The 14,832-nt window shown below is 44.4% G+C and overlaps 1 protein-coding gene across 3 annotated transcripts in view; it reads right to left on the bottom strand.

The window, feature by feature from the left end:
* MAMLD1 (mastermind like domain containing 1) overlaps positions 1-14,120 on the bottom strand; it is a 55,357-nt gene extending 41,237 nt beyond the window's left edge. For all 3 annotated transcript variants that reach the window (XM_054717335.1, XM_054717333.1, XM_054717341.1), the window contains exon 1: positions 14,025-14,120. In XM_054717335.1, coding sequence (XP_054573310.1) covers positions 14,025-14,120 — 96 coding nt within the window. The remainder of the gene's footprint in view (positions 1-14,024) is intronic.
* Positions 14,121-14,832: the final 712 nt, after the last annotated feature.

Consider the following 14,832-nt stretch of genomic DNA (forward strand, 5'->3'; position numbering starts at 1 on the left):
CCTCATTGAATACTTTGGGAGCATGTCTAATCAGAGGACAGGCTGGTCTTATTGTCCCTGGGTGCACAGGGTTGCTAGTCAAGGCTGCAGTTTCAGCAGAGGGGCAGATGGGAGCCTCTACTGAGCTCTCCTTTTTCAGTATATGTGCTGCCCAAGAGAGCACTGAGTTCTCCTTTTTCAATGGACTTAAAGAAGACTCAACTTTGTTAGAAGCTGTGCAGCTTTGCATTTGGAATTTTATAGTGAGAGCTTTCAACAGTTGGCCTACATCACCTTGGCTGACTGGCAAGAACTCCAGCCAAACTTAAACAAGGCTCGGGAAGGTGGCTGCATTTACATGAAACTACCCAACCTTGCTCTAAATTGCATCTGCTTTCACCAGGCATTGGTGAGGTGTGGAAATCTATTATCCAGTTAATTTTTCCCATAGATATAGGCTTGCCTTAGTGCCTCCTCTTGCACAGTCCCATGATTTGTTACTTATCTCAGTTGCAAGAAAATGGCTGGGCTGTCTCCCATGCTTGGTACACACTGACACCTTCACTGAGTCACCTGGACCAGTGGGTAATGGGCTGAGGTCTGCCTTCCTGGACTAGGTGTTGACTGATTCCTGTGGCCAACAGTTTAGATCAAATGCAGCAGATAGCTTGCTACTCCTGAATGGCTTACCCTATCAACTTTGGTTTTGGGGATGGAAGGTCCCAACCAAGCTTTCAGACTCTTCTAAACAAACCTTCCAGCTTCTTGCATGTACCATTTCCAGTCTCTGTGGACTCCATGACAGCAAGCTATTGGTCCAAGCTACCAGCCAACCCCTACTTCATTCAGGCCATCTATTGCACATGATCCTGCCCACTCACTGAAATTTCTAATTTATCTTTTTAAAAGAAAAGTAAACCAGCAGACACTGGCAGGATTTCTAGAGAGCACATTTTAACCTCCTCTTTTTACACAAAACAGAATGGGATGTGATTTGCTTGTGGCCATACAACTAGTTAAGATATAATGACAACAGTAGACCACAGGTGTCCCAACTCCCAGCCTGAGACCTCACAGGTCCTGCCTTTATTGTGTGTGAGGGAGGACACTGGGAGGGGAGGGGTGGTTCTCTGGTATTTTTAAGAAAGGAATGACTTTATCTCTATCCACAAATGCCTAAAGACTCCCATTTCATAATCAGGCAGACAAAGCCACCAATGTGATCACCACGACTTTATAAACACTCATTAAAATGCATTTAAAAGCATGTGATGGTTACCCCACCCCCTAAATAACGATAAAACAAAGGCAACCCTTCTGAATGGGACCAAGTTCAGCTCTGAAGTCAATATTATTTCTGGTTCTCTGTGAACAATGACATATCGGCAAGTCTTCCCTTTTCTACACTTTTAGTTCAGAATGCCACAAAGGGCAAATATTTCTTCGAAAAGGTCTAGATTATAAGAGTAAAGTCCAGACTCATCAAATGGGCATATGGAGATAAAGAATATAATATACATAAATATATTACTCTTCTCAAAGAAGTCGGTCAGGCTGTTATAATCACTTAATTTTGGACACTCTAGCTGGAGGTTTAACATGGACACCAATGAAAGGCCAGTAAAAATATGCACAGGTCCTACTAGGTAAGAATGTAGGAGGTGGAAGATATCCAGGAGAGGTGAAATCAGTGAGCCTCATTATCCCTCCAGAGGGCACTGAGCATGTAGGTTCTGGGCAAAATAGTCAAAAAAGGGGAAATAGTTTATTACCGTCCCCTTTCTCTTTCTCAAGTGCCTCCTCTAGTTCGGCTCAGGCCAATCTGCTTGCTTGTTTTTCATCTCTCTCTCACAAGTGCATCCATTCTCTATCAACACCCCTATGAGTTCCCTAGAAAATGATGTTCGCCAAGTAGATTGGACTTCAAGCCCTCGGAGAGAAAAGTGGTCCCTAGTATACTTGCTCAGAAGAAAGAAATAAAAATATTATGGGACATGGTGTAGTTAGTCCCAGAAGAGATAAGACAATGCTGCATCAGTATTAGGTTTACAGAAAGAGAGAGAGAATAGGAGAGAGAGAAAGGATATACCTGGAAATATACATGGGATCAAATTAGTATCTGTGTACATAGTATAAATGCTTATATGTGGGCATATGTGTCATTTGCATGTTTGTTTTTCAGAAAAATGTTCCCACAAACTAAAACTGACCTTTCTGTAGAACAATCAGGATTTTCAGTGTTTCCAGAATTGCAGGACATGAGGCTCTGGGGAATCTCAGGGTAGCTGGGAATTGCAGGGAGCCTTGAATGCTGATTGGCTTCAAGAGGAGTCAGTTTGTCTTAAGGACGAATCTCCGCCAACAGATGGTTTGGAGTAAGATTCTTGGCCCATAAGAAGGGGATTTCTTGGTGCCTCTGGCTTGCCGAGCCCACAGACTGCATGCTCAGCACCCAATGCAGGAAGAGGCCAGGTGGGGTGGAGGAAAAAGCCCTGGAGTAGACACCAGACTTGCATTTAAGCCCTAGCCCTTCCATTTGCTGTGTGACTGTGGGCAAGTCACTCCCACTCTCTGAGCCTCAATTTATTCTTCTGTAAAATATGTGCTCAGGCTGCCGTGTGTGCCTCACGGCGTTGTTGAGACATGCACATTGGGAGCAGTAATTGTTACTGATGTTATTATCCAAGCCTTGGGTCCCCAAGCTGCCATATTGCCCTACAGTATGGACCTCAGTTTGCTCTTTGATCAATATGGACCCATCCACTAGGATGGCACATCATGTGGGGGTGGGGTAGGGTGAGTGGCCTAGTCTTGAAGGCACTGACCTGACAATCAGCAGTACTGCCTTAAAATTTCACCTCCTGCTGCTCACCACCACCCACTGCTCTCAGTTCCCCCACAATGTCTACAGCACTCATTCCAACCTGAGGACTTGTGACTTAGACAAGCTTCAAGCAGAGCTATCTGAGTGGTGGCCCCAACAAATGCACAAACAAGCTGGCCTGGGTGGGGGATTTTCTAGCACTGTGTTCCCTTTCTGTAATGTAAGCACACCAGTTGGAAGTATTGGCAACTCTAACAATAGCCCTAAACCTATAGCTGCATATGCATTTAATAAACTCATATGCATAGTATACCACCCCCTGAGAAGATTTGAAGTATCGGTCATTAAACAAGCCTTTCTTGAGTGCTAACCTATTCCTGGACTGTAAGAATGCCAGGGCCTTGGAGACAGGCTGGTCCCTCCCACTCATGTTAGAGCTGGTGAGGCCCAGAGCTAGGAAGACATGTGTCCATGGACAAGTGTCTCTGACACCCAGTTTGACCTCTTAGAGAGAAACCCTGAACTGGTCTACAAACACATTCCCATGCAGCATCATTCATGGGATGAAGATGGTTACTTGGGGGAGAAGAAAAAGATAGTTTATTTCAAATTGCTGAATGGACTTGGCAAGGCTGGCCTATAGATAAAGCAGGTGCTGTCTGGGGGCTGTAATAGAAGCTGAAGGTCAAAGCCAAGGACATATTTTCAGTTCAGAAAACTGTCTGTTCAGGACCCAGGTTAAAAAACGTCATCTGTGTTTCACCTGAATTAAGCTGATGAGGCCAAAATCATATAGGGAAGGGGAAACATGGAGGCAGAGCTGAGGTTGGAGGCAGCCAGGGCCACTGCGCAGACCTGGATTTCTATATATGAAGAGGGCAGAAGGGATCATTTGGAGTATGTGGAAATTACATACCATATGGAGTAGCCCTGGCTTTCCATCCATGAAATCTTTAAGACTTCTGCTTATGACTGGGTCAAACATTATCTCTCCTTACAGCAAGGCCCAATAGGATTGCAATGGTAGGATCAGGACCAACATGACAGTCCTGACTTTCCAGGAGGCACTGCTCCCCATCTCCAGGGCACCAACTTGAGTAGTTTAAATGTGGCAAAGAGAAAAACAGTTGCTGATTGCTTAGTACCTTCTTCCCTGTACCCAGGTACATATTTATGCTTTGTGGGAACTGAAGTTTATATGATTTTGGGGGCCCTCTTTTTGAAAGAAAATATAAGGTTAAATGCACAAAATTAGATACCAGGTCTTAGAAGGTTTGAAGGATAAGTCTCTAAGCTTAGGCACAAGTGACTTTGCATCTGTGTGTGCCCCAACAATGAGTTGAATAAAATGGCAAAAGGCATTTCACTTTCATGACAGCTGTGCAGGTGGGAAAAGAATCCTAAGACACCTGGTTAGTCCAGTGCATTCAGATGGTCATACTTACAGAATAAGTACATTTTAGCCCCCGAGCACCAAATTCTGGCTCTGAAATCTAACAGTCCACAGATGAACCTACTCCAGTTACTAGATTTTTGAGCCAGCCTATTTGAGCTCTAGAATGCCATAGAAGCAGAGGCTTGGAAATAATATGTCATAAAAGCATCAGATCAGTCCAGAGAGGACCTCCCCATGGTCTAGGTCCTCTTCTTTTTCACCTTAAGTGAGGTATGATTAACAAAATAAAAATTGTATATATTTAGGTTGTACAATGTTATTTTTCTGAAAGTGTACAATGTGATGATTTAACATATGCATACATTGTGAAATGTTTTAGGTCCTTTTTTTTAAATTGAGGTAAAATTCACAGAGCATAAAATTAAACTTTTTTAAAGTGTACAATTCAGTGGCATTTAATACATTCAAAATGCTGTACAACCTAAATGAGGAGAGTGAGGCCTGCCTCACAAATTTGTTATAAAGATCACATGAGCTTATACATGTAAAGTAGCACAATGCCTGGCATGGCTTACATACCAAATAAATATTCTCCATCTTCTCACTCTTGAAAATGCAAACACATTCTTGGTGATCCTAAAATAGCCTTTAACATGGTTTATTCAGCAGCATTTGCCATTCAAAGCAGATCTGCCTTTACTCATTGGCTGCACTCCTGAATAGCTGTGTGTAAGGCTAACTTTTGTAAACCAAACCATAATAAAATGCAACAAGAATTTGCCACTGAAAGGAAATCCTCAGTAAATTCTTTCACAAAGTAAAAGATCTCTTAGCCAAACTTATCTTTTCTGAAAGGTGTGCACTTAGTGATATTGTCCTTTCTTGTAATGAATCCTAATTTAATTTTGGCCACACACATGTGCTGATGTTCCACATCCCCAAAGCACACAGCAACAGGAGTAGGTTACATATCGAAAATAATGACTGTCTAAAAATATTTCTTTCTTTCTGCGATTGCATCATGGAATGAGTCAATACCCCCTGCCGCTGTGTGTGTGTGTGTGTGTGTGTGTGTGTGTGTGTGTGTATGTGTGTGTGTGTGTGTGTGGTGCTGGTATAGATAATGGTGATAGTAATGGAGGTGAGGGTAGGTGTGGTAGTGATGGAGATAGGTGGTGGAGATTGTGGTGGAAGAGGTGCTGATGATGAGGGAGTGTTACTACAGGATATGTCTTTCCTTCATTACCTCTTTAAGAAGCTCCAGTGACTGGGTCAGAGGAAGAAGACTCACTTTGAATGTGTTATTAACAGAAACCTCAAAACTGTCTCCTTGCAGTTAATCATAATTATCTTTTTCTAACCTGGATAACTAAAGCTGAATTACTTGTAGAAACATGGGAGATTTTTATTTGTTAAAATGTTGCCAATAAAACAATTTTATGTCAGACTTAACTACAGGAAAGGGCAAGGCATAAGTTCCTTAACTGTCATGTGGCTAACAAAAAAAAAAAAAAAGATGGGCAGCAGTTAGCTACTGTACACTTAGCTCTTTGAAGCCATATATTCAGAAAGCAGATGTTGGGTGTTGGTGTTTGGAGGCTGGCTTCCTGGAGGTATTTTATATCAGCCAAGTTCATTGTTCTAAACTCCAAAGGCTTGACTTGAAAAAGGAAAAGAGGCAAGAAAATGTTCAGATTTTCTGACAATGTCACACAGACACAGCCCTAATACTAGATAACTTCAGTTCCTGAAGTTTATTCTACAAATAGAGGCAACTAGAGAGAGTGGCACTGGACTTCTGTCTACTACAGAGATGAAAGCTTCTAATTGTACAAAACAGGGCTTTCTAGGAGTCCCAGAATAGAAATCCTCCTCATAATGAGCACACACTAGAAAAGCAAGTGGTGAACCAGACTAAGAAGGAGCTGGAACGCTAGTGGGAAAAAAGTAAGTGAACAAGAACAAGAACAGAGTGTGAGTAGTATTCTTCAAAGGAATGAAGAAACAGTGATGTGACAGAGTGGCCAGCAGGCTGTTCTGAAGAAGACAAATTTAGGTGGACATCTAATGCAGTCCAGGACATAGGCTGGGAGCAGAAGGTTCCAGGAAAGTGGGAAAAAGTGAGAAGGTCCTGGGGAGAGCTCTTGGTGTGTTCCAGGGAAGGGCAGGTGGCCAGTGGGCTTGGTGCACAGTAAGCCCAGCAAGCAGATGTGAGCTCGCAGAGGGCTTTGCTGGCCATAGGGAAGGGGGTGGATTGTAAATTGTTGGCAGTGGGGAGCCATTGGTTGGTTAAGCAGAGGAATGATTGACTTGATCTGTCTGGTAAAATGTCTTTCTGGATGCTAATGGGAGAGGGAGAAATGGATGTTATAAAAAGGATAAGGACCAGTTACAGAGGCAAAGTGTCTGGAAAAGGGACAGGATCTAGAGTGGAGATTGGACCAGCTTTGACAGAGGAGAGGAAACAGAACACTTGGGGAGGTGTGAAGATCTGTGATTTTCTCTCAAGCAGCACAGAGGGGAGTACCTATGTATTAGGGAAAGCTATGGCCTTGGAAAAAATGAACCAAAGCCCAGTGACCTAGATCAGGGGAGGGCAAAATTTTTCTGTAAAGGCCCAAATAGTAAATATCATAGGCTTTGCAGGCCATGTGGCCTCTGCTGCAACTGTAGTATATAACATGTTAACAAGTTAGTGTGACTGTGTGCTAATAAAACTTTATTTACAGAAACAGTCTGTGGGCCAGATTTAGCTCATTGGGGCAGAGTTTTCCAACCTTAACCTAGAGCATGAGCTGAGCATCTTTCTCCAGGGAAATAGTTATTTCCAAATTGCCCCACTCACACTTCAGAGGGCCACATAGTCCTACTGTCATAAGAGAGTGGTTAGCAACATTTTTGGAATTATAAAGCTTCAAGATTTAGACCATCATACAAGTGAGATGACCAATTCTGAGCTGGATTAGATATGTAGTACTCCTAAGTGCCATGTTTCACCTTCACTAATGACAGTTGTTATTATTGAGCATCTGATGGTGGGTGCTCAGCAGGTTCCAGTGAAAGGAGAAAACACTTTCTCTACAATGCCCATCTCTGCCTTGCTCATCCAGCCTTTCTATACTCTTGAGCAATGCTCATGTTGTTCAGCAGATTAAAGCATACCCACCTCCCTCAGGCCTTCATGAGTCTCTATGATAATATGGCCTCAGCTTCTACTCCTTCTATTCTCAGCCTGGTCGGTGCTCTGGCCAACCTCAAGGCTGCCATGTTAGGCTTCTGCATTTCCTGTCTGCACAAAACAACTCTCTGAAGGCTAGGACTGTTTCTTCTTCATCTCTGTACCTCCAGAGTGCCTATCCTCATAACAGGGCTCAGCTGGCATCTGCAGATTTAAGTTAGCCATTGGAGCAAAAGTTTTCCTGCAAATTATCTTGTTCTTTTCCCATTTCTAGCACAAGGCCAAGATACAACCACTTTTCTAAAACTGTAATGAATTTACTAACTGGCCCAATGACCTTGGACACGCCCCTTCTCCTTTGTGTGTTCTTGACCTCTTGGGTCAACAAAAGAGTGGCTGGGATAATTTCTAGCCAAGAGAAACAGCAGCCTATGCTTATTGAGGATTTATTATGTGCCAGGTACCAAGCCATGGAAAGAAGGACGTAAGAGCAGGAGATCTCAGGGTCATGGGAGTGGCTATGCAACCTGACAGCCTTAGGAAGCAACCAAATAGAGAAGCAGCTCTGGATGAGGAGTCAGGAGAGTGACCAAGCCCACAGCACTGGAGGGAAGCAGACAAAGTCAAGTTTGTTTATAGAAGCAGGGGTGTGGGAGGTAGTGGCAGTGGCAGGTATGCCTGATCCTTGGGTCTGGGTTCTCAGCAGACATGTCCAGCAGCCTGTGGCTCCTGCTTGCCTTTCTAACTTTGGTACTTTGGGGGTTGGAGATCTGGTGAGAGGGGAGGCAGGAAATGAGAAGGAGAAAGGAAAGGCAGGAAGGAAGGGGAGGAGAAGGAAATCAGGCAAAAGGGGAGGAGGGAGGCCTTGGACAAATTATTCTATGTCGACTGTAACCCAGACCTGAGGAGCACATGCTTTCCCTCATCCTGAGTTCTGGAACTTGGCACTCTACCGGCAGCTTACAAACCAAATATCTGTCTGCAAGCAGAGTCACATTGAGCTCTCCAGTTGGGGATTTTCAGCAAAAGCAAGGGGTCTCAGCTGTCCCAGGTTAGCCCAGAGTTTGGAGAGTCCCAAACCCACATCCTAGGGATGACTTCCCGGTTTGCACACATGCTAGAGAAAGATGGTGTCTGAGCCTCAGCTCAGCGAAGCTCTTCTGCAGCCCTTATCTAAGGTCCAACAGTGTCTACTCTCCTCCCCCAGGGAGTTCAAGCTCCGGACACCTATCACCTTGGACCTAATTTCAAGGAAGCTGGGGGCAGGAGCCAAGCAGAAATGCAGACAAGGCCAGTGTAGGCTCCTGGAAATCCAGAAATAGGCAATGCCAAGCTCCCAGATGCCAGCAGAAGCCAGCTGCCAAACAGAACTACCACTCTCAACATCACCTCCTTCAAACAGATTGTGATTTTCAGGTCAATGGTTTGGTGGACTGGGCTACTCAGGTAGGACCCAGATGCAGAGCTAAGTGGTGTGGTGCAAGCTGAGCAGTTCTCAGCTATGGCAGGAGAGATCCATCTGAATGCAAGACCTCTGACAGGTGGCCTTCCCTGGTTGGGTGTCTAGAGCAGGAAAGGATCCTTACTGCAGGAGGAGGTGGAGGGAGCAAAGGGAGCGAACAGCTGCCTGCTCCATGGGAGGAGCCCCAAAATAGAAAGGCACATATGCACTGCAAGCCTTGACCTAGAATGCTCAGAGCTACACCATCAATCCAGCTCTCCTCAGTGCAGTGGGGCTGTTGATGAGATTGAGATATCCTCAGGAGTCATGTGTGTTTCTACCAGAGTAGGAAAGACAAACATTTCCCATTGCCCTTCTGAGCCAGTTCCAACCTCTCATCATTAAAAAAAAAGTGCTAATGAAGTTATGCCCTGTGTGGTTTATATAGCATTTATATCCACTTCTTGTTCATCATAATCCAGAAACCCTGATGTGGGCAGAGGTCAGATTATTAACCCTATTTTACTGGTGCAGAGGCTGAAACACAGAGACTCATGCAAGATCTGTGTCAGGAACAGCAACCTCTCCCATAACCTGTCCCTGGACCACCTGGTGCCTGGAGATGGAGCCACATCTGCAACATGCCCACAGCCTCCATGGAGCAGTGGACACCAGCCTTCTTCTCTGGGATTCCAAGAGGGCTGTTTAGACAACTCAGCCCAGGTCCTAGCTGACTGTTCTGACCTCCCTATGGGGGTGTTTAATCAGCCTGGTTCACTGTTTTCAGGCTGGGTAGTAGATTGTGGTGGCCAGAAGGTTCCAGTGAGCCATCAGGATGAAATAAAGATGCTTCCACTCTTGCTCTGTTTGTTGGGTATCTGCACTGTAATAAAATCTCCAGGTAATCTAAGACTCCGTTTTACCCCCAAGTGTCATGCCAACCTGCAGAAGGCCTAATTATCTGAGCTCATAAGATGGGAATGGGAAGCAGTAGAGGGGAAAGAGCTTTGGAATCAAGTTGTGTGGGTTTGTGGTCTGAATTTCCTGCCTACTGACTGTGTAACACTAGAAAAGTCCCTATTGTCTTGGAGCTTCAGTCTCCTCAGTGGTGAAGTGGAAATATTAATCCCTCTGTCACAGGAAGAGATGAGCTAATTTATACAAAGTACCTCACATGAGAGTCATCAAACATCATCTCCTCACCGTTGCAGAGCAGGATGAGTAGAATTACAGAACAGGACAGAGTTGTTCCAAATGGAGGCAGCCTAGAAATTGTTTGCTCCTTGTCTGTGAACTGCTGTCGTCCAAGGTCTAGCCCAGGGCTTGACACATAGGAGGGACCCCGGAAATGGGGCCTCTACAAGGAAGGGACTTGTTGAAGGCATCACAAAGCACTGGTTACATCCTTGGGATCAGATTCAAGGTCTCCTTACCGACTCCTATGCTCTGTTTACAAGGAAAAGCATGTGCCCCCAAGGATATTGAATACAGAACCTAAACCCAACCACACACTGCAGAAGGACATGGACAGACCTCTTTCTGCTGGCCATTACTAAGTTTATCAGTTTAAAGAAGAGGGCCAGTTAAAACAAGGCCAGTAGTTTTGTAGCCATCTAACTCTCCACATTCCCTTTTACACTCAGGCTTCCTTCCTCCTCCTTCTTCATCCTTCTTAGAGGTAAGAAGAAGAAGGGGTGAGGAGTTAGTTTTGGTCATACTGTGGGTGGAAAGCAGGCTGCACTAGGGACAACCCAAATGAGGACACTTGATATAGCTCTCCACCTGCTTGATGGGCATCTTTCTGCAGGTCACTGGATTTCTCAGACTTTAGTGTCCTCATCCATCAAAATGGAGAATAGTTGGGAAGCTCAGAAGGAATACCCACTATGCCAATTCACTGTAACCTATAGAGTGAACCATTTATTGTCATTAAATGATGAGACACCGAAAATGAGCAATAAGCAGTATCTCCTTCCTTCTCCAACTGTCTGTCTAATGCCCTCAGCTATCCCATTTTGTCTGGCACTGCTTTGTGAACAGAATAGGTCGCTGCTCAGAGCTAGGAAAGATTTGCACTTACAGTGAGGTGTCGACTGAAAGAGAGATGATGTGTGATGTGTATACTGGGTTCCAATTCCATGCAAGCTCTGGAGCACTCCCATCAAAAGCGTTAATAATTTAGAGATTCTCCCACTAGTACTCAAATCAACCCACTGATCTAGGGAGGAATGGATATCTTAATTTCAAAGGGAAAGACCAAACATTCCCCTTCTGCCTCCTGTTAAAACTGCACATACTAACTAGAAATGGGATGCCTTTTTAACCTTGGGTGGGTGCCCAAATGTTTGGTGACTTTGGCCAAGTTGTTTAATCTCTCTGAGCCTCAGTTCCTAGAGACATCCTCTTCATCTCAGGATTATTCTAAGGATTACAGGAGATAATGCCCCCCAAATGCTTAGCAAGTTCCTGACATCTAGTCAATGCTCAATTAAATGTGGCTATTCTTATTCCTGGTTCACTTGATCTTTGTCAAGGACAAATGATGGGCAAAGCCCCATAGGTAGGTAGGGGCATAAGCAATACTAGAATCCAGGTGTCCTGAACCCTGGTCTTAGGCCACAAACAATCATCGCATCAGATGGATGTTTTCCTGCAAGTGTTCTGTCAATTATTCACATGGAAATCCCAGGGCTGTTTACATGAATTCTCCTTTGGGACTGAGAATTTTATTTACAGACCTAGATCTGAAACATGGTTGTTTTTGTTGTTGTTAGTTCGATTTTTGGAAAGGACAAGAGAACCAGGTAAGCTGAGTGTCTAAATCAGATTTTCATATTGAGTATGATTACAGGATGGAGGAGAGTGGTGTAAGGGATGTGCTTTCATATGTACACGGTTCCCTGGATCTGGGGTACAGGGTGTTGTCCCTAGACATTAGGAAGCATCAGAGGGAGAGCAAGAAATAGAAACACCTGAGATCCAGTTCAGGTCACACCCTGGAAGTGCAAGACAAGCTCCTGCAAAGGACCTCTTGCTGCTGATCATTCTGGGCCCTGCATTAACTTGTTTGGATAGCAGGTTTCATGGTGAACTGACAGGCCCTTCTGCTTTTAATCCATCTATTTATGTCCCTCAGTCAGCAAACACCTGGACTGCTGATTTCTTCAGCACATGTAGCAGAGCTTCATGTTAGCACCAGGTGTCTTCCTGAGGTTGCAGGGATTGACCAGCCACGAACATTCTTCTGCGCTCAAACCAAGAGCTGCCCTGGTTGCCAGCTGAGGGTATCAGCAGCGCCTGACTTGGCCAGATTCCATGTACAACTCTCAGGCTGGGCCAATGGAATGGGTACCCTCACTGCCATCCTGTTAGAGACCATATGCATCTTCCAAGAATACAAATATTTTTTGTTTTGTTTTGTTTTTACTGTGAAGAGGATTCATTTGAGAAGAGTGGCTTTTGTAAGTGTGAGACATATTTTTTAATCCCCTCAACTGCGGCAAATCCTGGGTTTTCTAACAGCTTGGACTATAAGAAACAGGCCACGCAGAGCCAAAGGCAGAAAATAAGATATGCCATAAGAAGAGGGAGAAGGGTTGATTTCAATCAAGCACAACGTGTGACTCTAAAGTAACATGGTGAATTTTGGGCAAGGCTTACAAAGGGCTCTAAAGGTCACATACAAAGAAAAGTCAAGCCCGGAAATGGCATGAGCAATGGTAACGTCTTTAGAGTGAGGGCACAGATGGCCACTCCAAAGACCCATCTAAGTAAAACCCTTCTGACATGGAGGTTTAAACTGATCAAAACCAAAGAAGTTACTTACTAGTCACACTTTTTAAAAGGGTATTGGTAGGGTCCCTGAGGAGAAGGGGAAGAGGACCCTTGAAACTACAATTTACCCACCCTTTCCTCCAAGGAATGGAAACAAGTGTGACACAAAGGAGAAACTGAAAGTCATGCCGAAACTAATCATGAGCTGTAGATGCATTACCAAGAGTTTGTTGATTATAAAAGATAAATAACAAAACAGTAATTGGGATGGAGGTTAGAGATTGCCTTCTAGAAAATCCCAGGCAGAAGGGCTGGCAATTTGGAGGACAGACCACTGGCCAATTAATTGCTCCATCTTTGCCATCTCCTCTGTCTACCATCTCTGTGAGAGCTAGAACTCCAGCAAACAAAGTTTTGTAAATGTCTATATACTCAACTTGGTACCACATTCTCAATACCTTGTTTGTGAAAGACAATGAGGAAAAAAAGAGAAGCAAAACTTCAACAATCTGCTCTCAACCCTGTGCACATATGAGAATCCTAGACTAAATAGAAAACCAATTTACTGAAAGTGGACTGCCCTTGGGATTGGAGCAGCCAGGCCCTCTAGTTATGCGAAATGACATTATCTCAGAACTCTGAGCTCCTAGTTCTCTGAACAGGAAGGAAGCAGACCCACGGCTCTATAAGAGCCATTTCCTCTCTGCTCTATTAATTTCAGAGATTAGGTCTGTAGACCTAATACACTGAGATAACAACCATTGTGTTTGCTGCAACTCTTACTAACTGAGCCAATCTTGGTAGTTTGGCGATGATGCAGGCTTTTATTGTCAAATTCAACTAACCAATGGCTTTCATGGCCCCTTCTGTCATTCTGGATCCTAGACCTACTGCTGGAAACCCTAACCCTGATTTTCTAAAACATAGATGATGTCTGGATTCCAAGCGAGGAAAGTAGAAATTTGTCAAATGAGTTTTTAAAAGGACATACTTGTAAAGGCCAAAGAGTTTAATAGAAATATCTTTCTATACCCGACTTACGGGCTTCCTATTCTCAGTGATATTAGGAAGCTAATGCAATACATCTAGTGCCTGCCATTCCCACACTCCTGATTTCTATGAAGAGAAAAAGTAGGCATTTCTTCCCTCTCACTCTTCCTCTCTTTCCATTTCAAGGGGTGCATTGCAGAGATCACTGGACTGGGAGTCCATAATGGAGCCTTGGACTGTATGTCCTGTTCTTCCAGAAACTCACAAGGGGTAGGGTCAGCTCATCTCTTAGATCTCTTCTATGTCAGATTCCAGCTCCTTACATTTTAAGTTGGTTCCCTGCCATCAATTTGTACAGAGAATTTCAATAATACATCTTACATTCAAGTTTAAGGTTAGAAGCATTCAACATCCCCCACCCCCCAATAGCCCATTGTCTGACCGATTCCTGGAGCTTTCTGGGCTCCTGACGATTTCCCACCATGGCGATATGGGGAAGCATGCTCTTGATTACAAGCCGAGTTTTCCAGTCATCCATTGTTTGACCTGCAATTTTATTCTTGACTCTCCAAGGTGCTTTCCCAAACGACCTAGACACAGGGCTTAGGAGACAAAAAGTACACTGTTTTTCAGATATGAAGATGAGACCAATGACCCCGTGAATCACAGTCTTTCACTCTGAGGGACAGGTTTGGGTGAAGTTAGCCACATTCTTTTTCCTGTCTCTCTCCCCATCCCACCAATCTCATTGATCCCCTCTCTCTTCCACAGATGAGGGGCACTACTGTGAGGCAGTTGATTGGGATGGCCATGGGGCAGAGCAAAGTTCACTGGAAAGCTGAGGGATGGCTGGAGAAGCAGCCTGATTTTACTAAAATAACACTGGGCTAATGGCAGGAGATGTGGGTCCTAGGTCTGGCTTTACTTTTGCATGGTATGTGGTGAGGTCTGTGGAATGGCTCTTCTGTTCTTGACACAGCTTTCTTATATGGAAACCCTGTTGGTTAAGACCAGGTGATGGTTTATAGCTGGCCCCTTCAGCTCCATTAGAGCAAGCCATATGGCCCATAGAAGTAGCAGTTCCTACTCCTGTCCATGTTAACACCCAGCTAAGTGAGTTAACATTTCAAATCCTGACAGTCAGTGGAAGGAAGCAATGGCTGTTGGAAGGGGCTCATGAAACCACAGTGGGAGGAAGGAGAAAATGGCGACGGAATAGAGTCGGGTTTGGAGTCTGTTCCTGGGGCGGA

The sequence above is a fragment of the Eptesicus fuscus genome, chromosome 1, assembly GCF_027574615.1.
Source record: "Eptesicus fuscus isolate TK198812 chromosome 1, DD_ASM_mEF_20220401, whole genome shotgun sequence".
Classification (NCBI taxonomy): domain Eukaryota; kingdom Metazoa; phylum Chordata; class Mammalia; order Chiroptera; family Vespertilionidae; genus Eptesicus; species Eptesicus fuscus.